The sequence below is a fragment of the Symphalangus syndactylus genome, chromosome X (assembly GCF_028878055.3).
Source record: "Symphalangus syndactylus isolate Jambi chromosome X, NHGRI_mSymSyn1-v2.1_pri, whole genome shotgun sequence".
Lineage (NCBI taxonomy): Eukaryota > Metazoa > Chordata > Mammalia > Primates > Hylobatidae > Symphalangus > Symphalangus syndactylus.
This window is the reverse complement of record NC_072447.2, coordinates 140,469,829-140,493,531: the sequence shown is the minus strand read 5'-3', so window position 1 is coordinate 140,493,531 and position 23,703 is coordinate 140,469,829. Positions and strand designations below refer to the sequence as shown.

The 23,703-nt window shown below is 48.2% G+C and overlaps 1 protein-coding gene across 2 annotated transcripts; it reads right to left on the bottom strand.

Annotated features, from left to right (window-relative positions):
• Window positions 1–166: 166 nt before the first annotated feature.
• Window positions 167–12,171, bottom strand: ZIC3 (Zic family member 3). Of its 2 annotated transcripts, XM_055268686.2 has the most exons (4): window positions 12,138–12,171; window positions 10,159–11,388; window positions 8,789–8,952; window positions 5,753–7,953 (listed from the first exon to the last, which is right to left on the bottom strand). In XM_055268686.2, exons 2-4 carry the CDS (start codon window positions 11,216–11,218, stop codon window positions 7,774–7,776), a joined length of 1,404 nt encoding a protein of 467 aa, XP_055124661.1. In that variant the 5' UTR covers window positions 11,219–11,388; window positions 12,138–12,171; the 3' UTR covers window positions 5,753–7,773. The 2 variants fall into 2 exon arrangements, with proteins under 2 accessions (XP_055124662.1, XP_055124661.1); XM_055268687.1 differs by lacking the exons at window positions 5,753–7,953; window positions 12,138–12,171 and adding an exon at window positions 167–735 and having other exon boundaries at window positions 10,159–11,784.
• Between the last annotated feature and the right edge of the window lie 11,532 nt (window positions 12,172–23,703).

Sequence of the window (23,703 nt, the reverse complement as noted above, 5' to 3'; positions counted from 1 at the left end):
GTTTGGGGTTTGTTCGGCCGGTTCCCCTCCACTCCCATTTATTGCCTAGTGAAAGCCCAGCTATATCGTGAAAAATGTGAATTGAATATAAATTGTCCCAAGTCAACAGGTTAATCAAAGTTACTTAGGGGCTACTGTCATTTTAATAAAACAATAATCACAAAAATAATTTAAATGGTTTTATTTAAGTCAAACAAAAATTGAAGGGATCCTGGGTATTGCTTTCGAGCACAAACATGAAATTAACAAAACAACAATTCATGTTTCTAGTTTTAAACACTTTAGTTCTACATATAGAATGGTGGTATTTGAAAAAGATTTTCACCAAGGTCAACACAATGCATGAGATAATGCATACTGGGTTATGAATTAGGCCAGTCTTCACCTCCATCTTCCCATTTATAAATCCTAAATTGGGGGGAGTTATTTTGCTTTTTCATTTCACAAATGATTGCTCAACACAGGATGAAATACACCAAAAGAAGAAAATAGTCTTTTTATACCTAGGGAAGAAGCTACTACTCTTAAAATGATCACTTCAAGGTAACAGACATCCAAATTGATGTGGTTTTCTTTGAAACCTCATCAGTAAATCATTTCTTGCACAGTAGGTTCGGCATTAACCCTGCATTTAGGATAGGTAGTGTTATGGAGGGCTGGCTGCTGCATACCAACGTCAGTATCAAGTTCTTCGTCAGGAATTAGAGACTGTCCCGGATACCAAGCAGGACAACACTGGCAAAAAAACAAAAAGTGAACTGCAGATAGGTCAAAACAGGCCACATTTCCTCTTAGAAAAAAATGTCATAAAATGTTACATGAATATGTTGTTTTAAACTCTGGTTTATAATAAAACACGATGGAATGTTTTATTTTTAACACCTCAAATTCAAATGGTCTTGACGCAGGTTGTATTTTAATAAAACATATGACACAAGACACACACCCTATTAGAGATCAAATATTATAAATTTGCCATCCGGTGAAAGCCATTGTTACTATAAAGCTTACATTTCTCTCCATTCATCAGATGTGTAAATAGGTTGAACTGTCATCAGATTAAAAATATACAAAACTGCTTGGTTTGTTAAATGTTAATGAAAGAGATTTTCTTCAGTTTCAACAGACTTTTTGAAAAAAGTTTCTCTAATATTCAAAGGATGTATGTCCCTCTGTTAAAAGTTACCATTAGTCCAAGTGCTCTGAACATTCCCCGGTTTAAATGCTTCCAGCAAACTTAGTGTTTTCCAAGCTGTAAATTTCAATGGTTATGACAGAACCAAACCTCGGTAAAAAAGCAGTGCCCTTTGGAGTCGTCATCCAAACAAATATAAGAGCTCTACCAATTTATCACTTGCCCGGTTTTGCAGAAATTCCACTCACATAACTCCTATGAAAATCAACCAGTTTTACCATATCAAATGACCCAAAGAACACCGCAGGTATCCAGGGGAAACAGTCCACCAATGCATCTTAGCTCGACTTTAAAGTCAATTTAAGAAACGATCTGGGCTCTGTAGCTCTTAAAGGGACAAACCCCTGTCTAACCACTGGCTAAAGCTTTTTTAAGTTAATGAACTTTTTATCTTCCACACTTTTGGTACCAAGAGATTTAACCAGAAAAAAGCTCAAACCTCAGGGTTCACACTACAGAATGGAAAAATAGAGTATACAGCAAGCACCATTTACTTCCTTTGATCTCTCAAAGATGTCAATACTCTATTCCAGCGAGGGGGTGGGGAATGGGGGAGTGAGTGAACCGGGGAAGGAAACTTCACCCACAGGAAAAAAAAAAAATCGGCTTGGTGGCAATTTCAAAACAAGTTTCCAAACTACTGAAGAGGCTCCGGCCTCCTTTGACTTGCAGGAATCACACATAAGAAAAGGACAGAAGATACTACAGGGCATGCTTATTTTAATTGCCCATGGGTTTCCAATGCAAAGCACGACAACTTAAATGCATATTCCAAATTCTTGCTCCAAAGCCGTCCTCTTTGTGCACTGAAAAGGAGGAAAGACAACCCCATCAATTGTTCTCTGCAGATAAAGGCACTGTTTTGCAGATTTCCCCCCAGATCTGGGCCAGCCTTGCTAATGACCTGCCCACCCACCTGGGGCCCTTCCCAAGGTGGCCCACGGGAACTGCCCCACACCTTCAGGAGCCCAAATGCGTGACACTGGACAACCCCAAGAGGGCTGACTTTTCCATTTGGCCGTTGGTCTCCACGAAGACCCAACCTGGAAGAGTTCGTGCCGCTTATTTTCCTAGAGGAGCTGAGGTTCAATTACTACACTTTTTAAAATCTTACATTTTTTTTTTCCTCACAAAAGACACATCTGAAGGTGAATCCGAAGCATTTTTCTACGGAGAAAACACGAGCTCGAGATCCCAGAGCCACCAGGGGTTCTTTCAACGCCAGCATTAAGGCAGTTAAGCAAAAGCTGAATTAAAGTTTTCGGAATTCTGGCCTTTTTTCCCCTTAACATAACATCACCAGCTGTTAGGGCACACACCAAAGCTACAGTGCCAATTTTCATAGGCTCACGTTTAAATGAGATATACAGAAAACGGAGTCTGGGCAACGTGTAGGGGTCGAACTCGCAATGGCACACTTGTCTAACAGTCGGGGCATTTTCTTGGAAAATGGTGCCTACGCGTTCATAGGCTTCGCCACTGTCCTGGAAGAGAACATACTGTCCACTCTTGGGGCATTTTTACGGACTCAAAGGTTCTGTGGAATCCCGACCGGGGCCTGATAAATCGAAATGGCATCCACTACTTATGGGAGCTCCGGGAGGGGGCGTTTTAAGTCGGGCCAGGTGGGTAGGGAGGCCTCTGGCGGGTTTTTTGTCCAAGTCCCATGGGAACCCCAAACCCAAAAAGCTCACGCCAACTTCCCAGGAGAATGCCCAGGAAGAACTTCTTCGCTTCTGCTTTTTTAACAATTTTGCGCTCAACCGCCACGACCTACATTCCCCCGCGAGGCGCCCAGAGCTGAGGAATAACAAGGGAGTTTAAACTACACAACAGTTCTGCAGCCTTTGCTGCGCTTTGCTGCGCTCCGCGGGGGTTCGCATCCGGCCGCCATGTTCACGACTCGAGAGCCGCCCCAAAACCAGCCCCCCTTCCCACATCCCTCTCCTCTCCTCCCCTCCCTCCCAGCTCAACCGAGGCCGCGGCACTGCAAAGCCGCTTTCAACTCTATCCCCAACCCCCTCGCTGCAAAATCCGACTCGACGGCTGCGAGGTGTGCGCCTGCGCGCGGCGCGGGGAGGGCGCGGGAGTGGGGGTGGGTGTGGGAGGCCTACGGGCCCCCGGCCGCGGCTTGAAAAGGCCGGAGCCACGGGGAAGCGGGGGAGGGGTTGGGGCCCGGGCCGGAGCCTCCTCTTTCCTCCCAGCGGGTCCCCGCTCTGGCCCTGGCCCGGCTCTCACACGTGCGCGCTAAAAACCCACTTCAAAGTCTGTTCCCGGCACGGGGGCGGCCCCTTTTGCGCCGGCCCCTGGGCACCCGCGCGGGCCGACAACCAGTCCCCGGGCCTCGCCGCCCCCTCTATCCCAGGCGCTGCGAAGAGGCTGGAGGGGCCGAGCGAGAGAGGACGTTCGCTGATGAGCCCCGGGAGCCGCAAGCGGCCTTCGGGTGGACGAATACTTCCCTGCCCCCAACCCCACCGCTTTAGAAAATTGAATTGAACACAAAGTTTGCGGCCAGCGCTAGGCAGTGGCCTTCGGAGCTCACCATTGTTTGGGCTCGTATTGACCCCAGGTCCGGATTAGGCAGAGGCTGATTCCTGCTTTACAGCCCCGCCGGCCTAATGAGGCCGGGAGGCGATGGGGCGCGAAGCGTCCTCGGAGCCCGGGCGACCGCCGGCTTACGGCCGCCAAGGGCCCTGTAGGTGGAGGTCAAAGGGTCAGCGGGCAGAGACCGCGAGAGAATTGACCCTAGGAAATGAGGTCCGTTCCCCCCCGCCCGAGCCTCGACAGAGACTTGCAAGAACTTGGTGTGTGGACAGGGACCCCGGGAGCCCCGACGAGGGGCCCGAGGACAGCTGAGCTGGAGCCCCGACTTCCGAAACGCCTGGCCTCGCCGCCTCCGCCCCGGCCCCGGCCCCGGCCCCGGCCAAGGATTCACTGGAGGCTTGGGACTCGAGGGACAGAAACCTGTGAGAGGAAACCAGTCTAGGTGCCAGGATAACCTCTCTCTTCAGGCGATGGGCACGCTGCTGGCGGTTCTTCCACAAACTTACATGTTAAGAGGCCCTTCGACTTTGCTCCTCTGTTTTAGGGAGTTTTTTTAAGAAGGGGGAGAGAGAGCCAGGGCGAAGAGGCAGAGACATCAGGCCGGGAGAAGGGAGAAGGGGGAGGAGCGAGGAAGTCCTGAACACTCCAACTTTCCTGGGATGCTTTGTGAGCGGAGGTCTCTGCTCACTCGTGTCCAACTTTAGTAATTTAGATCGACCGGCCTGCTTAGCGTGGACCCTGTCCTGATCTTTAACCTTCCAAAGCTGGATGAAGGCCAAACTTCTGTCTTGCGTGGAAATAGCCACCTCCCTTTGCCTAACAGTGGGAATCTTATGCAAAAATCACTCATTTTGAAAAAGGGACTTTGAACAAAGATCTTACAAGGTGCAAGAGGGAAAGTAACAAGTTGATTACTAAGAGCCTGGCCCATGCCTCGGGCTTGAGCATTTATGATTTTGTTTTTTTTTTTTTTGTGTGTGGGGGGGTACTTACTCTCTAAGGTTGTTTACTGAATATTCAAGAATGTAAATGTGCACTCCCAGAGCCAGATTATAGGGGGGAAATCTGTGAAAAGCTTTCTATCAAAATAAGGAGTTTTCTTTACCACAAATGACAAGGGTGGAGGACATGATTTTGAGAAATACGATGCTACACCCAAATTAGAGGTAATCATGTACAGGGGCAAAACTTTTATATTCTCCTAATATTGGTTATCATAATTGTTTTTCATTTAATTGATATCTTCCCCTCTTAGGACCCTCAAGTACTTTCCTGTAAAATTTTATGGTAGAATAATTTCAGGTAACTAAGAAAAGATCAAACTGCTCTTTGTCTCCTGAGGAGATATTTAATACATTTAATTGAAAGGGAGGCAGGTTTTTGGTTGAATCCTGTACCCATGGCTCTACTTCCATGTAAAGTTAGGTTAGATTGAGGGTGGGGCAGGGAACTCATGGAGAAAGTGGTAAATTATGGAAGTTCATTGTACAGTTCAGAAGAAAAATACACTATTTAGATTTCACAATGGAACACACTTAGAGCCAGTCTTATGAATATATACTTTCTGAGAACTTGCTGAGCATTTAAAATGGTCTCTGGTTTGAGGTGAAGGAAAAAGCCTGAAATAGGAATCTGGTCCAGCACCCTCAATGTCAAGGTCAAGATCGGAATGTCTGGGTTGGGAGTGATAGACTGACCAGGTTACCTGCTCATCACATGTGTAGTCATCCCAATCTCTGTTCGTAGCATTCAGGCTTGGATATTGGTGGAAGAAAATGCAAAAGACCCCATTATTCTCCACTAACAAAAAATAGCCTCCAAAGCAATTTGCAATTAGAAACTGTCAATAATTAATTGTCTGTTGACAAAGATCAGTAGATAACTTAAATAGATTGCTTCAACTGCATTCACAGAATCAAAGTTTCTTTTAATCATCAGAAGTTCTGTAAGCATTTCAATTTTAGATTGATTTATTTGAACATGAAAAAAAATCAGGCACCAAATACAAAAATGTTATAACATAAATAAGATGTGCCAAGACTTTATTTCTTCAAAAAGAACAATAAACAAAATTCTAGAATTGAAAATGATCATATATAATACCAAATTGACTGCCACCAAAAACCTAGAGCATTGCCCCTTAAAGGAGGTACTTAAGCCTATTCAATACATTTCTAAATACTTTACAATTTATGTCCACCTTTCTGTTATTCATGCAGAGATTGGGCTCTCAATAACAAACAGCACCCTAATAAAAAAGGTCTCAATACTCTACCCACTCCAGCCCCCCAAAATAGCAATCAATTTCTTTTCCATATAACCATTGTAAAAGAACTTTTTGTCCAAACGAGTTGCTTCACTGAAGATTAAATGGATTGTTAACATTTTATCACAAAGCAAACAACCGTTTTTCATTGTTATTGATTTTAATGGAAACAATGCTCTTAACATGTTTGCCTACAAATCATGAACTTTAAAAATACATATTTTGCAATTTTTTTCCCATAGCATCATTTCAGAACTGCTGGTTATTACACCGCTATATAAATGTTATGGATAATTATGAATTGAACTATATACAGCAAACAAATCAGCCTTTGCCTTCCAAAATTGTAAATGGACTATGGTTCTTTTAAGAAGCACTTTAACCATAAGTAAGCAATGCTCAACTGGCCTTACTCATCACCACTGTTTCAGACATAAGCTATCTTTTGAAAATATATAGATAGCTACTAGATAGATTGATAGGCAGATTAGATAAGTCATAGATACAAACATATAAAGGTATATGGGTGATCTCTAGATAGAACAGACAGACATGCATCCTGCCGCAATTTTCATTTTTATGTAAGGTAATAAAGAACTAAGGGACATAAAATTCAGTAGGTTACCTTATGTTTATATATGTAGGGCAGGGATGATTAAATCCAGCTTCTCAGTCTTTGAAGTACAAGATTGAGATGTCATGGCCACTAACTGAATTGATCAGTAATATTTGATTTGCATGCCGAAAATCCAGGACAAACACATTTAAACTCGCAGTTAAACAACCATCTGAGATAGAGATAAAGAAAGGAGAGTCTTCCCAGATGGAAACTGACACTGTAAGGAATTTATACTGTAATAGAAAAATAATTTAACAATTAAAAAAGGGATCTGAGTGAGTTATAAATACCAACAAACAAGATTTAATTTGCTCACATCTCCTCTTTGTAGAAGAAGGCTGTTACAAAACAAGAGAAAGGAGTCAGTGGTTCCAAAATTGTAAATTGTGTTCTTCTTTCAAAACAATAAATTTTTAATGCTAAAGCAGTTATAATCAAAAGCTGTACAGAATTTGTTAGAAAACATTTATCCATAAATATTGTTCAGTTCCCGGCACTTGTAGCAATAATTAAATTACAAACGATAAATATGGCATCAATGGATATGTATTTACAAAAAAAAAGTTATTACAAAAGGCAACTGTATACTAAACGTCACAATCTGTGTAGAGTAACATCACATCCTCAGCCTGAAAAAATACTGAACAACAGTTTCGACCCTATTAGACAAAAATACATTCACAAGTGTAATGATTTGAGGAAAAGTTCAAGACATAACAGGACTTTGGCACGGTTTAAGACTGTGAGAGTTTAAACAATCACCACTAAGGCGAAAAAGAATTTCCATCAGTTTAACATCACCACCACCAACAAGCCTTCTATAACTTCCTCTCAAGAAACAGGACAAGTGTTAAAATGAATTGCAGGAGTTTAAGAATGGGGTGTGCAGAGAGCAAGAGGAAGGGGAAGAAAAAGTAGTGTAAAGATTTTGTAAAAAATGCTTCAAATGCCAAAACATTTTCTATCCTGAGAAAAGGGCATGGCTACTTTTGGATCGTGCCCAAAACCTTCCTGGACAATTGCAATTAACAAGATGTAGCCCTATATATGGCCTCTTGCCTTAAAACTCCATTTCCATCTGATTGGTCTCAGTTTTCTTTTAAAAATGCATTTGGTCCATTCTATAGTTAACAGGGTTTGTGTTTGTCCTCAGACGTACCATTCGTTAAAATTAGGAGGAAGTCCAGGGTTGTGGCTGGTGCTAGTGTGAACTGCAGAAGGGGTTTTAGTGGTATCTTTACTGTTTGCAGAAGCTATAGCGGGTGGAGTGGAAGATTCATAGCCTGAACTGGCAGCAGGGGAGGAATCTGACCCTTGAGATTCATGAACCTAAAATTAACATGTATATATTATAATGAATATAATTCCAACTGGCAATGTGCAAGCAAAAACAAGAGAATTCGAGCACTGTAACAACAAGACCGCCCAGTGACCCACTTAAAAGAAAAATGCTGCTTTAAAAAAAAAAATCCATATTACCGATGTCTAGAAAACCCGGAGATGTTCGCCAAAAACCAGTTTTGCTCCTAAGACTGGTATGGAAAAGGAATAAAGCATTCCGTTTTGGTCATGCCACTTCAAAAATGCTTTCTCCGCGGATGGAGTGAGGTAAGCAGTTTACACTGTGAGGTCCTATAAAATACTAACTCCGGGCCCAGGTTTCACCAAGCCCGTTTCGGCTTGGGAAAGCAGGTACAGAGAAGGTGGCACAGGGGCCCTGAGCGCTGCGAAGTCGCAGACAAATGTGTGGGAATCAGATTGCGCTCCTCGGCCCTATTGTTTTATCCGAAGCCAAAGAGCGAATGAACCACCCACCCTCGGGTTCGGCGCGGCTACTCTCGGTTCCCACCGCGGGCTGAGTCGGGAAGAGGCGGCCACTGCAGCCCCGCAAGCCCAGGCGAGCTCGGCTAGAGCTTTCCAGTAAACAACCGATTGTTCCCTCCGCTTCCTCCCCCTCCCAACTTTGCTCACTCCCGCCCACCCCCCACCCCCACCCCACCCCCACCCCCGCCCGGTCCCCAAAATGGGTTCAAGGTGTCACTGCTGGAGCAAATCGGATTTAACGTGGAGGACAGAGGGTTGGCAGCGCGGGCGCTTCCGTTCCGCGGCCCGGCGTCGGGCCGAGTGTTTACAAACCGCCGACCGCTAATAAAGAGGTAATTACCTTCATGTGTTTGCGCAGGGAGCTCGGGTGCGTGTAGGACTTGTCGCACACTTTGCAGATATAGGGCTTGTCCGAGGTATGCACATGCATGTGCTTCTTACGGTCGCTGCTGTTGGCAAAGCGTCTGTCACAGCCTTCAAATTCACATTTGAAAGGTTTCTCACCTGCAAAAGGCAAAAACCCAAGGGGGGTAAAATACGGTCAGCGCCGGAGTTTCCCAGAGGCAAGCAGCCGGAAACTGAGCTCCCGGCGGTCTTCCCGGAAAGGGAGCGCGGACTGGGGGCTGCTGCTGCCTCTGTTTTCCCTGGAGAGAAATGAAGAGCGTAGGTTGAGCCCGCTGGGTTTGGGAGTGGTGGTCGGGGCGGGGGTGGGGCAGGGCCGGCCCAAAACCTGACCATGTCTTTGTTCTTGCAAGGAGGGAAAGCCCTTGGCTCCTCCGAAGTTTCCCCTAAGTTGTGTTTCCACCCTACCCGACCCAGGGCTCCCAATGCGCGGCCACGTTCTGCCACCACCTCGGCGATGTCACCGAGCCCGGCGGGACAATGGGCCCCAGACAGGACAATCCCGTTCAGCCTCTTTGTATCTTTTAATTTGCCTCTTTCAAATGCAGCGGTTTGGCTAAGCCCGATATTAAAAAGCCTGGGTAGTCGTAGTTAATGTTTGAGGAAAAAAATTAGATAGATAGATAGATAGATAGATAGATAGATAGATAGATAGATAGGTAGATAGACAGACAGACAGATAGATCGATCCATCCATCCATCCATCCATCCATCCATCCATCCATCCATCCAGGGGGCTCCAGACAGTTTTACAAGATGTTCTGAACAACCCACGAAACTGCTTTAGCTTTCCTCCCGGAGGACTGAATTGAACCTGGAACTCCAAATAAAAATAGTTTGACAAAAGTATCAGTCATTTAATTAGGAGATGTGCCAATCAAGTGTAAAAAAAAGCGGAAGTAACCGAAAGTTAGTTTTCATTAGCATTTCTATGGTTGCCTTCCACGAATGTGTGCCGAGAGCTAAGTCGCTTGTAAGCAATATGCTCTCAACACATTTGGAGTCCCTTCACGGTAACCCAGAAAGGGAGACAAAAAGAGGCGGCGCCAGTTTGTTCCTGGGCGCGAGAAGGTCCCAATTAGTTCCTGAGACCGCAGAGCAGTCTGCCCGGGAAGTTAGAACTCGGCAAAGGCGCCACGGGACGGGGAGGGCTGGGTTGGATGGTCATTGACAGCGCTTCTTTTTCGAGCGGCCGTTGCGGGGCGTCGCCCCTTTCCCTGGCCGCCACCTCTCTCCCTCGCGCTGTAAGTCCGCTGCGTGACGGGGTATCGCCAGTGGAACCCACGCCCGCCTGCTCTTTTCCCTTACCTGTGTGGGTCCTCTTGTGGATCTTGAGGTTCTCAGAACGGGCAAAGATCTTCCCGCAGCCCGGGAAGGGGCATGGGAAGGGCTTCTCGCCCGTGTGCACTCGGATGTGGTTGACCAGTTTGTACTTCGCCTTGAAAGACTTGCCCTCCCGGGGGCACTCCTCCCAGTAGCAGACGTGGTTGTTCTGCTCCGGGCCCCCCACATGCTCCATGGTGACATGTGTCACCAGCTCATGCATGGTGCTGAAGGTCCGGTCGCAGCTCTTCTTGGGCCGGCTCAGCTGAGCCTCGTCGATCCACTTGCACGACAGCTCCTGCTTGATGGGCTGCCGCATATAACGGAAGAAGGCGCCGGGCCCGTGGTGGGCCGCCACGTTCACGCCCATGTTCATGTTCATGGGGCTGTAGTTAGGAAACTGCGCGCCGGCCGCGTAGGGGTCCGTGCGCGGGCTGGCCACTGGGCGGTATGGGTCAGCACGGCCGAACAGCTCCCCACGCAGCCCCAAGTGGACCTGGTTGTTGTCCACGTGCCCTGTGGGCGACGGGTGCCCAGCGCCCTGCTCATGCAGCCCGGGAAAGAGCAAGTAGCTAGGGGGCTCGGGGATGCCAGCTGGAGCATGCAGGCTGCTCGCCGAGCCGGCGAAGAGCCCGTGCTGCCCGCCACCCGAGGCCGCCTCACTGAGCCCGGAGCTGCGCTGGCGGAACAGAAAGTCGCGCGTTGAGTTGAAGGCGGCAGAGGCAGCGCCACCGTAGCTGGGCACCTGGCTGGCGTGGTGATGATGGTGATGGTGGTGGTGATGGTGGCCCAGGGCGTTGGCGTAGCCCGAACCCTGCGGCGTGAAAGCCGAGCTCTGGCCTGAAGACAGATCGTGCGCCGCGGCAGGGCTCAGCTTGAAGGCAGCGGCGGCGGCGGCGGCGGCGGCAGCGTGGGTTGAGTCCCCGAAGGGATTCAGCCCCATGCCTGCCGGCTCTCGGTTGGGCATCTCGTGGTGGCGCGGCGCGCCGAAGCTGCCCACTCCCAGCCCAGGGAACTGCGGGCCTCCGTCCAGGAGCATCGTCATGGATGGGACGTTCTGGGCACAGGCGATCCGGCCGAAGTGAGAGAGGGTACCGGCGAAGGAGGAGATCTCCGAAGTGCCGTAGTCGGAAAGGGGTGGCGGCGGTTGGACACTGCGGGGAGACCCCCAAGGCGCTACCAGGGGCTGCAACTTTCCGTCACTGCAAGAGTCTCCTGCAGAGGGATAGGAGGGAGGAGGGGAAGAAAGAGCAGGGAGGGGGTGTTGGCGGGGGGAGGAGGAGGGAGGAGAAGGGAGGAGAAAAGACTCTGGGACTAGATCTGGTTTAACAAACTAACAGGCGCGCACAAAGAAAAATAAGCAAAATAGTAAGTGGAGGGCGGAGTTTGCCAATCCTGTCCCGGGCACCCCTCCTCTCCCCGAGTGCAGAGAACCGCGGGGCCAGGAGGCTCCCTGGGTACCGGCCTCCGGGCTGGGCTGCGCCAAGTGGCGGAGCCGGCTAGTGGCCGGCAGGCGGGCAGCGGGCAGTAGGCAGGCTCGTTACTCGCCGCTTGCCGCTCGCCGCGCGAGTCCCAGCCTCTTCGCCTCCAGAGTAATGTCCTTGGACTGATAAAGTCAATCACTCACTCCTAGCACATAAACCGAGCGGGAGGCCGTGAGGCGCGCGCCAATGGGGAGCCATCTGGCCCGCGGTCACCTGACCTCCGGCCGGACCTCTCATTGGCCGCCACGAGGCTGATTGGCAGCGCGGAGCGGAGAACATGGCAGCCGCGGCCGAGCGACCCCCGCTGATTGGGCAGCCGCCGGGTGCCTGGCAGGTGAGGCGGCGGCTGCCGGGCGGCCGCGAGTGGGCTCCACCCGGCTTGAGTGGCTGCGGGGAACTGGGGCCAGGCTCCAGCCGGCAAACGGCGGGACGCCGCCGGGCCTCTCATGGGCCTTCCCCCACCCCTCGCGCGCTCTTTACCCGCTTTGGCCAAAGAAACTCTTTGCCCCGCGAGGATCGGTCCCACTGCTGCGCCGACGGAGGAGACGCGGCGCTCAACGTCCAGTCCCGCTTGGGCCCCTGCTGCTTCACCACCTTGAGAACATGTCCCCTCTGTAGCTGCAGGGCGCAGATCCTGGGGAGAGCGCAGCAGTTTCGCGTTCCCGGTCCAGCCGCTGCGTCCACCCCCAATCACTGCGAGTTCTGATGGCCTCAAGGCCGGGACCCAGGCCAGGATAGTTCGCCGTTTGTGCCCCCAACCTGTCGGCAGCTGTCCGAGACCCAAAGGAGAAGAAACGATTACAATTAGAGCTGATCTCGGTTACTTCCGTCTGCGCTAAGCGTTGAACCTTTAGTTTGTGAGCAGCGGCTGTACTCGCCGCTGCCCACTTCCCGAATTACACACTGGGCACGACACAGCAAACATATACAACGCAGTAAACACAAGCGCACAGTAGGAAACAAGCACACAACACAGTAAACACAAGCGCACCACAGGAAACAAACACAACACATGAAATACGCACACAACACAACAAAGTAAGCACATACAACACAGTAACATAAACTACGCACAACACAGTAAACACAGGCACACAACTAAACACAATAGAGCAAACACACATAACAGCAAACATACCCACAAATACAAAACATGCAAAGAACACTTTTAGCCCGTGTACGCAAAACATGCATACAACACACTAAACACATAATAAACACACTAGACACACACAGTATCAGGGTGGTTTCCAAATCACTAGGCTAATCAGCTTTGAATTCTCAACATTTTCAAATGCAAAAGTCGTGTTGGGGGGTGCTGATGCTGAATGGGGACTGTGACATGGAATTTTCTTTCCTCTGAACAGCCAAGGCTTTACTCTCTTCTACTCCTACCCGGAGAAGGTAAAGCATGTAGTGACCTCAGGGACTGCTTACCCCTTAAGGATTTACTTCCAGGGGTGTGTGTGAAAGTCCCCTCGCCTTCTGTCTGTTGCGAGGTCTTTCTAGACATAATGACCAGGTTCGGGCAAGGCTATAAATTCACTCATTTTTGTGTCCTGCAAGGCATTTGCAAAGAATGCAGGAGAGTGAGAGTGGAAAGAAAAGGCAGAGAGAAAGATGGCTGTGATTGTCACATCCCTAACCGGACCAAGCCCCAAAGTCTGCGCCTTGAGGCAGCCTCACAGCCTGGCCACCATCTCTCTGTAGGAAACAGAACATCTGATCAAGTTCAGAGGCGCCAGGAGAGACCGCCTCAAGCAGCGCTTTATAACTGCAGCCTTTCACTTCCTGCTCCCCAATCTGCCTGGCCCAGCCAACACTTCACCTTCTTTCTTAGCCAGTTCGCTGGGAGAAAACCCTACCGGTAGCACATCTTACCGTATTCACCCCCTCCCATCAAACTCGCCCCAATTCTCTCTCCACATCCAGAGCTCTCTCCCCAGGTTGGAAGGTGAGTTCACTGCTGACTTAAATTATTGCGTCTGCCGAACATAGGCTCTCCAAGAATGGTTTCAGTGCCTCTCAGCAGAGGGTTTCTTTGGGGGGTAGGGGGGCGCTGGTGTGTTCAGAGAACAAATATGCTTAAATCATGCAAATGAATCCCCTGGAGTCAGGTTTACAAAAAAGGAGGATTGCCTTTCTTCCCCCCCCCCCCTTTCTTTTCACTTTCTCCTTTATTTCCTCTCTTCCCTCTACCTCTGTTCACCTCCCACCAACCCCAACCGCCCTTGGCCAAGTAGTTGCTTTGAAAAAGTTTGGATTTCCTCACTGAGCTGGTCCCGCGGACAGCGGTTCTCGAGACTAGGGGACCGGGAAGGGGCGGCTGTCGAGCTCTGGCCGGGCCAGCGCTGATGCGAGAGTTTCCGGGGAGTCCCACCAGGTACCCCGAGAATCGAGGGCCTGGCGCGATTGCAACTGGGTGAAGGGCTCAGAAGGGGGGCAGCCAAGGGAGCTCATCATGCCCCTATTTGGGAAGGGGTCTCGATCTCAAGGCAGGGGGAAGTTGCCGCCGCTGACCTACCCGGTGCCCAGTGTCCGTTTTGATACGGCCACATTCCGATAATTAATTGCCTCCAGCACGTGCTCTGTATTCCCTGGAACAAAAAGGCATAATTCAATTAGATCATCAACCGAGAAGTGGGGAGGTGGGGGCCGGGGGGTGGATGCTTGTTAAGGGGGCAGACCTGAGGCGACTGAGCCAGGCCAAAATCCCGGGCAATGGAGCCCTTCACGGGACAGCCGGGCCCATCCTGAGAGTGCGGTTCTGAGGGGGTGTCGTTGCTCTGTGGGACGCAGGGGTCCCAGATGCGCGCAAAAGGACGAGGCTGGGGGCTTTGTGAACAGCAGGTCAGAGGCAGGCCATTTCTAATTCGGTTTCAGTTGGTTTGAGTGGGAGTTTCCTTATTTGGGGAGGGGGACCCCTGACCCTTAAAAGAGGGTAGAAAGCAAAATCCCTCCAGATAAAGCTAGTTACTCCACATGAAAACAAAGTCCCCACCCCCAACAAAGCAAATCACTGCTGTTGGCGGGGAAACATCGCGAAGTTTTTCTTATGACTTAGAGCTTCTCTCCTCCCCAAACTTGATTTTCAAGGGGAGACTCTGGGAACAACTTCGGGGAACAGGGCGCTTTGGGGAGCTGAGTCTGAGAACAGAGTGGTGGCGGAAGAGGGAAAGCTAAGAGGAGAAAAGTTTTTCCTACACACAGGCAGAGGTGAGGGGATGGAGACAACTCTCGTGTTTTCGTTTTTCAGGTGGAGACAGGAGTCACAGCTCTAGTCAGGGATGACAACTCGAACCCAGGGGTCGTGGTTCTATAGCTGAGGCTCCCTCAGCAGCTTTGGCTTACTAGGGTTTACATGTGTAGTAGGCAACGTAAATTAACCAATAAATCTCTTTTATGTGTCCCCCAGTTGTATGTGGTCGGGTCTAAATATCCACATGTTTGTATGGATAGGAAATATAATGGGATCCTTTCCCTCACACTGAGTTCAAACGATAAATAGGAAAAAGATTTATTTTTATGCCCAAATCTAAAGCAGTAAATAAAATCAGAAAAACTGATCACTTCTAAACCAGCAAAGATTTTGAGCCCGATTTTTAGAATCCATCTTGAAGAAGCAGTAGGGAAACAGAACGTCCTGAGGGGCAGTAGGGTAGGACCGGGTTCTTCGTACAACCCAGAGCCCAACTCCACAGCCCTTTTCTCTTCCGTCGAGCCTCCAAAAAAGCAGAACATATACAGCACATTCTTTCTAAACACATTTTATGTGGTGGACATGAAATTATCCTGATTCGGTGACCTAGTAATTTTCTTTAAGTTCAAGGGAAACGCTGTGGTCTTTTCTTCTGTTTTGTATTTAGAAAAGACTTGCAATCTAACACTCGCAACATTTTAAAGACCCTTTAAACCCAGCAAGCGGATTTCCGTTCTGCCAAGGCTTCCTGATTTATTTCAATAAATGAATCTTTGAATCCAGGAAGGGAATTATTCCAAGACCCTGAATTTGGTGCCACTGTCTCTCCCTAGTGGAGCACAAAGTGTTTCTCATTGCAACGTGTCCTTGAAACTCACCATTATTCGCCTTTTTTCCTGGTAAATGACACTTTCTTTACATAAATCCCCACCCTCTCTTCAGAGTCCCAGATCTTTTTAAAAGAAAAACTGCAAGTGGCAATAAAAAATGAAGGGGGAAGAAAGCTGGGAAAAGAATGCATTTTTAACTTCTCTTTATTTTTATGCTAAGATAAAGCACTTAATTGGCATCAGGGGCCAAGCTGAACTATCGATCTCCAGGACCTGCTGACACACTTGCCAACCGAGTGTGTCTGCAGGTTGGCGAGCATAAAATCACACAGTTCCAGATTTTATTGGCCACAACAGAATTTTCACTATGGTCCTATCATTTGACACATATTTTATAAGCCCTAAATACCTTTAAAATTCAATCGAGAATAAACAAATAGATATTGTTAATTAGCCCCCCCCTTTTTTTTTTGCCTTTGTCCTCTGAAATACAAGGCATATTGTTGCCCAAGGTAATGAAATGCAAACCAGACAGGAATGAGACATTTTCATTGTACTTGTCAATCAGGGCTGTGCAGACAGATATGTATATACTTGAACTTCAGAGACATAGGCTGAAGTAAATAGGGCTGAACTTGAAGGAGGCAGGCAGGGAGTTGAACTAGAAGTATCAGAATCCAGTTTGGAATTATAAAGGGAGTCCCTGAAATATGGAAAATGCAGTGAACCGCCCCACCTAGGTGGTAGGCTGTGGTCCTCAGGCAAATCTGAGTGAAAGGCTTATGATGAGCTGTGGCCTGCTAGGTCCTGCTGCCATGGAATACCTTTACCGCTCTGGGGGTGACCAGGTGTTAGCCCCCAGCTGCACTAGCAGTGGCTCCAGGTGCCAGGAGAGCAAGACACATTGAAAGAGAACTTCTTCCTTCCTTCTAGATCAGAACACCTTGTAGGTGGGGAGTGCCCAGGCAAGAGGAGAGGGGGATGCAGGCAGAGGCTGAGATACACAATGACACATTTGATTTATGTTTACAGGTCCTTCCCCAGACACCTGAAGAGATGGGGGAAGGAGAATCAATTTGGAGAGCCAAGTTTGTCTGACATTTTGGAGCACACATTTACCCAGGACCCCAAGTTCCTTGTAGCTGCTAAATGCTGTACTAGTTCTAAAATGTAAATTAGCTTCAAGGCAAGTGGAGAGAAGCCTTAGACTATTCTGAGATATTTGTTCATTCATTTCTTTGCTTTGAGAAAGAATCCTGCCAACGTGATAGGAAAGATATCTCTGGGCCACATTATGGCTTCTGGCAGCAACTCTCATCCTTAGTGCCTAGATCTGGAGCCCCCAGCAACCATTTGTCTCCAAGTTACATTTCCTTAGTCCAGGCCTATTCCACCATTTCATCTTCTTTCTGCCTTCCTCGCTGAGGGGCAGAGGCCGCCTTTCTTTTGCCCAAGCTGAGAGGGAGAATTCCTGATCCCTAGGAAAAATGCTGTCTTCACTCCCAAGGAACTTTGTGTAGTTTAGGAATTGCATTTTGTAAAATCAAATTGCCTGTTGCAATTTGCACTTGGTTTGTGGTTATTCATCTAGTTCTTTCCTAGTGAGGGGGTGGGAGGAAAGGGCTTTGACATTAAAACAAAGCATAGGGCCTCCCTTTCCTCCCTTTTTTCTTTCCCCACCAACAAGATAGAGTGGGGGTGAATTAGACTAACTGCTGGTTTGGACGTGAATGGCAGACTATGGTCTGCAAACTGGAGGCCAAATCTGGCCCATAGCCTGTTGTATTTGTATGGCCCCAGGAGCCAAGAATGGTTTTATTTTATTTTATTTTTAAAACATTTTTAAAGGGTTAGAGAGCAGATGTAGAAAAAGAAAGACAAAAAAGGGTGGGGGGGGAATTATGCTACAGATACTGAATGTGGTTTGAAAACCCTAAAATATTTTATATCTGGCCCTTTACAGAAAAAGTTTGCTGACCCCTGGACTAGGGGTTGGACTGTAGTGTCAGCAGAGGCTAGGTATTCTTGACCGGTAGATTTTATCCACCATCACCCTCCTAGATTTCCAGCTTCATTTTGCATATGACTTGATTTTTTTTTCCCCAGCCCCACACTTCAGTTATTTTGGGGGATACTTTTGGCTTTGGAGAAAGGGAAAAAGTAGCCAAGGGAGGAGGATCCTCAGGAGAAAGAGGGGATGAGAAGAGAGGAAAAAGAGTTGTGAATATCTCAATCAGTGACTAGGCGACCTCTGACCCTGAGGGTGGTTTTATTGTCTTTCTTCTTTGGCTAGAGATACATAGTTTATTGACCCTTTCTGCGTGACTGAGCCCTCAGGGGCAACGACAGCTCCAAACCAAGCCAGGCATGTGAGGCCAGGAAGCCTGAGGGAAGTGACCCCAATTCCCTAGGCCTGAGGGGGTTGGAGGGACAGAGAGATCGACTCCCTCCCAACTCCACTGCCCCTCCTCAGTGAGGGCCTAGAGTTCACCCAGCTCCCCTTCTCGCCCAGAAACGCTCCCCTCCCTTTCTTCCCAGGACAAATGCCATCAGCTGGTAGACTTGGGCAAAGCATTTATGCTCCTTCTCTGCACTCTTCCCCTTTAAACTATAAAGATATGTTATTATAAAGATTCCACGGTGGGCCGGGCACGGTGGCTCACGCCTGTAATCCCAGCACATTGGGAGGCCTAGGTGAGTGGATCACTTGAGGTCAGGAGTTCGAGACCAGCCTGGCCAACATGGTGAAACCCCATCTCTACTAAAATACAAAAATTAACTGGGCATGGTGGCAGGCACCTGTAATCCCAGCTACTCAGGAGGCTGAGGCAGGAGAATCACTTGAACCCAGGAGGCGGAGGTTGCAGTGAGCTGAGATGGCGCCAGTACACTCCAGCCTGGGCAACAGAGCAAGACTCCCTCTAAAATAAAAAAAGATTCCAGGGTGCTCCCAACAACCCAGCTTACTAGCTACTACCTTAGCTCATCCCCTTAGGTATGTTTCCCCTCTCCTTCGTCTTTCCTCCCACTCCGGCCCTATCAGGAATTTCTCTTTAAGGCTGCATAATCCTCAACCCTTGCCCCTCAGACTCAGCTTTGGTAGATTACACTTCACCTTTTGAACCTGGTCCAGACTGGCAAACAATTCTTTCAGACCCAAATAGCCACTCACACAAGTAATGTTGCCAAATTTAGCACATCAAAAACTCAGGACACTCAGTTACATTTGAATTTCAAATAAACAATTTTTTCTTAGTTTAAGTATGTCCCAGTTATTGCCTGGGAGATACTTACACTAAAATATTCTTTATTGGCAATTCAGATTTTATAGGACATCATGTATCTTATCTGGCACTCCTACTTTCAGGAGTATGGTCTAGACAGGCTAAATTGTCACACCCAATGGAGCTCTCACCAAAGTGTAGCCTGACCTTGTGCCACTTGCCAAAGTGTTTTCCAAAGGCTCCATTTGTGGGAAAATCAACTTAGGGACAGGGTGGCCCTGAAGGCCCAAGAAAAGCCCCTGATGAAATTTCTCTTCTGGCTCAGCGGGCCTGTCCTTTCTCATCAAGAGGCCCAGGAGCTACCCTGGCTAGATTGTTACCACAGGACCGGCAGCGGGGCGCTGTTCCCAAACAGTGACTAATTGTGCCTGCTCCTGTCCTAGCCCCTGAAGGAAAGCCCCTTGCGCCACTCACCATGAGGTCTGGTACACTGCAGACATTGAGTACTAGCGTGCTAGGGACCTTAAGATCCCATGCACTGCAGGCCTCAAAGTCCCATTCATTGACCTGATCCTCCTGCCACCCCTGCAGGACCTGAGACGGGTGTTTGCCTTGCATATTCTTTCCTATTTTGCTCAGGTTGTGTGAGCCTGAGGCCCCCTTCTCTTTGCTCTCTAGGGTTCAAGTTTCACCAAGCCTAAAAAATCCTCCTTGCCTTGCCGCCCCTTGGTCCTTCTTTCTCTCATTTTAATGGGTCTGTCTTCAAGAACAGAAGAGCCTGATTTCAGCAAGAATGCCCCCTATGGGCCCTTGAGGGCTATAAACAGGTGGAATCCTCAGAGCCGGAGCCTGTGGTCCCTCTGCTTAGCCCTGCCCTCCCAACCTCGATGCACAAACTTCAGTCCACACTGGGCTGTGCAGAGGCCTCTCTCGAGCCATCCAGGGCTAAAGGTCAAGTTTTCCTGAGGACCAAGGACAGAGTGAAGCAGGTTTTATCAGCAGACATCCGTTCTCCTCTTCTCCTGTTCCCCACCCTCATCACACATTCCTCCATGGAAGTTCTTATCTATCTACCTATTAAATGAAAGAGGAAAAACACATGGCCTACAGTGTCCTTTTCCTCACTCCTATCAGTACAAGTTCCAAAAGCTGAACCTGTCAGCAGCTCAGTGGCCTCAAAAACATTCCAGGAGACCCCTCTCCTCCATCACTTAAATACTCTTTTCCCACTTTAGAAAAGCTCATTAGTTCTTACCTCTTAATTCTTTCTCCTTTTGAAGGTGGTTTTAGGCTCTAAGTTTGTTTGGAGCCAAGGGAGCCTCCACTGTCTACGTATGCAAACTGAAGTTTTTGGTAGTGTTGGCAGCCCATAACCACTAGTTGTAGTGCACATCTGTACACACTTGCCTGTTTTCCTGAGTTTCTTTCTTTTTTTTTTTTTTTTTGAGACAGAGTTTGGCTCTTGTCACCCAGGCTGGAGCGCAATGGCACAATCTTGGCTCACTGCAACCTCCGCCTCCTGGGTTGAAGCGATTCTCCTGCCTCAGCCTCCTAAGTTGCTGGGAATATAGGCGCCCACCACCACACCCAGCTAATTTTTGTATTTTTAGTAGAGATGAGGTTTCACTATGTTGGCCAGGCTGGTCTCCAACTCCTAGCCTCAGGTGATCCACCTGCCTCGGCATCCCAAAGTGCTGGGATTACAGGCATGAGCCACTGTGCCCAGCTCCTGAGTTTCTAATATGCCCCTGGGTATGGAAGGGGGCCCATTTGCTTTTATTTTCTTTGTTTTTATTTTGTTTGTTTGTTTTGTGTGTGTGTGTGTGTGTGTGTGTGTTTTAAGGATGGAGTTTTGCTCTTGTCACCCAGGCTGGAGTGCAATGGTGCTATCTCAACTCACTACAACCTCTGCCTCCCGGGTTCAAGCGATTCTCCTGCCTTAGCCTCTGGAGTAGCTGGGATTACAGGCATCTGCCACCACACCCGGCTATTTTTTTTTTTTTTTTTTTTTTTTTTTGTATTTTTAGTAGAGACGGGGTTTCACCACATATGCCAGGCTGGTCTCAAACTCCTGACCTCAGGTGATCTGCCTGCCTTGGCCTCCCAACGTGCTGGGATTACAGGCGTGAGCCACTGCGCCTGGCAGAAGGGGACCCATTTTCTTAATGCACACACTTAAAAGCTCTAGCTCCCACATGATATGTTGTTTTTGTGATTCTCAATTAGAGAGTTATATTGCAATATTTAGTTTCTGCTATTAAATTTCACATCCCCTCCCTCAATTTGAGAGGGGCGAGAGGTTGCCTGTCCTCTGCTCCAGAAGCAATTGAGTAGAACCAGAAACTCTAGCTCCACATTGGAGTTTCCTGGGAATCTTTGAAATATTCAGATGGCCAGACCAACTCCAGAGCTTCTGACTCACTTGGTCTAGGGAAGGGTGCCATGGCCCTATTTTTGAAACTCCCCAGGTGATTCTAATGAGGGAGCCACTGTGTTCAAGTTAGTCAATATCTAGAGCCTCTTTGCTCCCACCCTGCAGCCTTCCCAGGCTTACATTCTTGGCCCTGGGAATACCACTAAGGTCTGAGAAATGCTTCAACTAGAAATGTTCTTAAGAATAAACTTGGGGTTCCCACTCCAGACTGCTATCTCTATTTATTTTGCCTACCAGATGTTTCCATGAAGAAAAATCCCACCTTCAACTTCTACATTATTCATCCTGCTTTTTAGAAATGACCCTTGCCCTGATCTGAGGTGGAAGAAATAAAGGTCTGGTAAAGAAATGATATGCTTATGGACCTGGAACCATTTATTTTATTTCAACTAAAGGGCTACACTTTTGCTGTTGCAGAACGAAATTTCCCCTGTAAGACAGCAAGGGATGGAGCTACTTGATGAAAAGGGCTGTTCTAATTCTACTACTTCCCCATTTCAACAGATCCACTCCTGACCTCCTTCTAGAAGAAAGAAGGGGAGTGGGGATGGGGAGCGTGCCATCTCATTAAGAATTGTTCCCCAGTGATATTTCCTTTGCTGTTTCTCCCCCCACCCTAGGTGGAATCCCAAGAACTGGTGAGGGGAACCTTATGCCTCTCAATTTCTAGATGATTGCAAAAACCAGAACTGTCCAGGTATCATGCAGTTTGGTTCAGGCTTTGAGGACAGCTCCCAGAAGTTGTGGAAGGCGGAGAGAGATGGGAGCAAGCAAGTTGCAGAGTGACTTGAAACTGAACCATTTTTTCCCCTGTGGAAAAATTTTTATTCACACAAGCAATACATTAGCTGCTTCACTCTTCAAATTATTTCATTTTATTTTTAGAGACAGGGTTCTCATTCTGTCGCCCAGACTGGAGTGCAGTGGCATGATCACATCTCACTGCAGCCTTGACCTACCGGGCTCAAGCAATCCTCCTGCCTCCTGCCACCCAAGTAGCTGGGATCATAGGTGCATGCCACTACGCCTGGCTATTTTTTTTTTTTTTTTAACTTTTCATGGAGACAGTATCTCCCTATGTTGCCCAGGCTGGTCTCGAATTCCTGGGCTCCAGCGATCCCCACCTTGGCCTCCCTAAGTGCTAGAATTTTAGGTACAAGCCACCATGCCTGCCCCTTCAAAATGTTTATAGCTTGCCTACTACGTATAAGACATCCTGGGGGTACTGTGGGGGAAGATACCAGTAAATGATGTCAAGATTCAGTCTTGCACCTGGACTAGCAAAACATTGTAGCAGTTTTAGAAGGAATATTTCATAATCCTATGCAGATTACCTGAAACTTTAGGGTAACTGTCAGAGGTTTTCTTTTTCTTTCTTTCTTTCTTTTTTCTTTCTTTCTTTCTTCTTTCTTTTCTTTCTTTCTTTTTCTCTCTCTCTTTCTCCCTTCCTTCCTCCCTCCCTCCTTCCCTCTCTCTCTCTTTCTTTCTTTCTTTCTTTCCTTACTTTCTTTTCGACAGAGTCTTGCTCTGTTGCCCAGGCAGTGGTGCAATCTCAGCTCACTGCAACCTCTGCCTCCCAGGTTCAAGCGATTCTCCTGCTTCAGCCTCCCAAGCAGCTGGGACTACAGGCACGTGCCACCACGCCCGGCTAATTTTTTGTATTTTTAGTAGAGACAGGATTTCACCACGTTAGCCAGGATGGTCTCGATCTCCTGACCTCGTGATCCACCCTCCTGGGCCTTCCAAAGTGCTGGGATTACAGGCGTAAGCCACTGCGCCCAGCCTTTCTTTCTTAGGGTCTTTGTCACTCATTTGGAATGTAGTGGTGCAATCATGGCACACTGCAGCCTCGACCTTCTGGGCTCAGGTGATCTTCCTGCCTCAGCCTCCCAAGTAGCTGGAGACTACAGGCACACACCACCATGCCCGGCTAATTTTTGTATTTTTTGTAGAGACAGAGTTTTGCCATGTTGTCCGGGTTGGTCTCAAACTCCTGGGCTCAAGCGATCCACCCACCTCAGCCTCCCAAAATGCTAGGATTACAAGCATGAGCCACTGTGCCTGGCCCTAGAGCTTCTTTCTTTTTATTCACACATGCTTCTCTTGGTTATGCCTTTTCCTACTCAGATGTGTTACTGGGGTTTGCAGGGACAAATACCCAAATGGAACTGTTATAAAAAGAGTCCGCCGGGTGTGGTGGCTCATGCCTATAATCCCAGCACTTTGAGAGGCTGAGGCAGGTGGATCACTTTAGGCCAGGAGTTCAAGACCAGCCTGGCCAACATGATGAAACCCCATCTCTACTAAAACAATACAAAATTAGCCCAGGTGTGGTGGCTCACACCTGTAATCTCAGCAC

Excerpts from the sequence above, each read along its gene's own strand:
- ZIC3 (XM_055268686.2), bottom strand. The coding sequence starts at position 11,218 with ATGACGATGCTCCTGGACGGAGGCCCGCAGTTCCCTGGGCTGGGAGTG. Across the intron at positions 8,953-10,158 it reads CCACAAGAGGACCCACACAG|GTGAGAAACCTTTCAAATGT; the intron begins GTAAGGGAAAAG and ends TGCCTTTTGCAG. Across the intron at positions 7,954-8,788 it reads CCCTGCGCAAACACATGAAG|GTTCATGAATCTCAAGGGTC; the intron begins GTAATTACCTCT and ends TGTTAATTTTAG.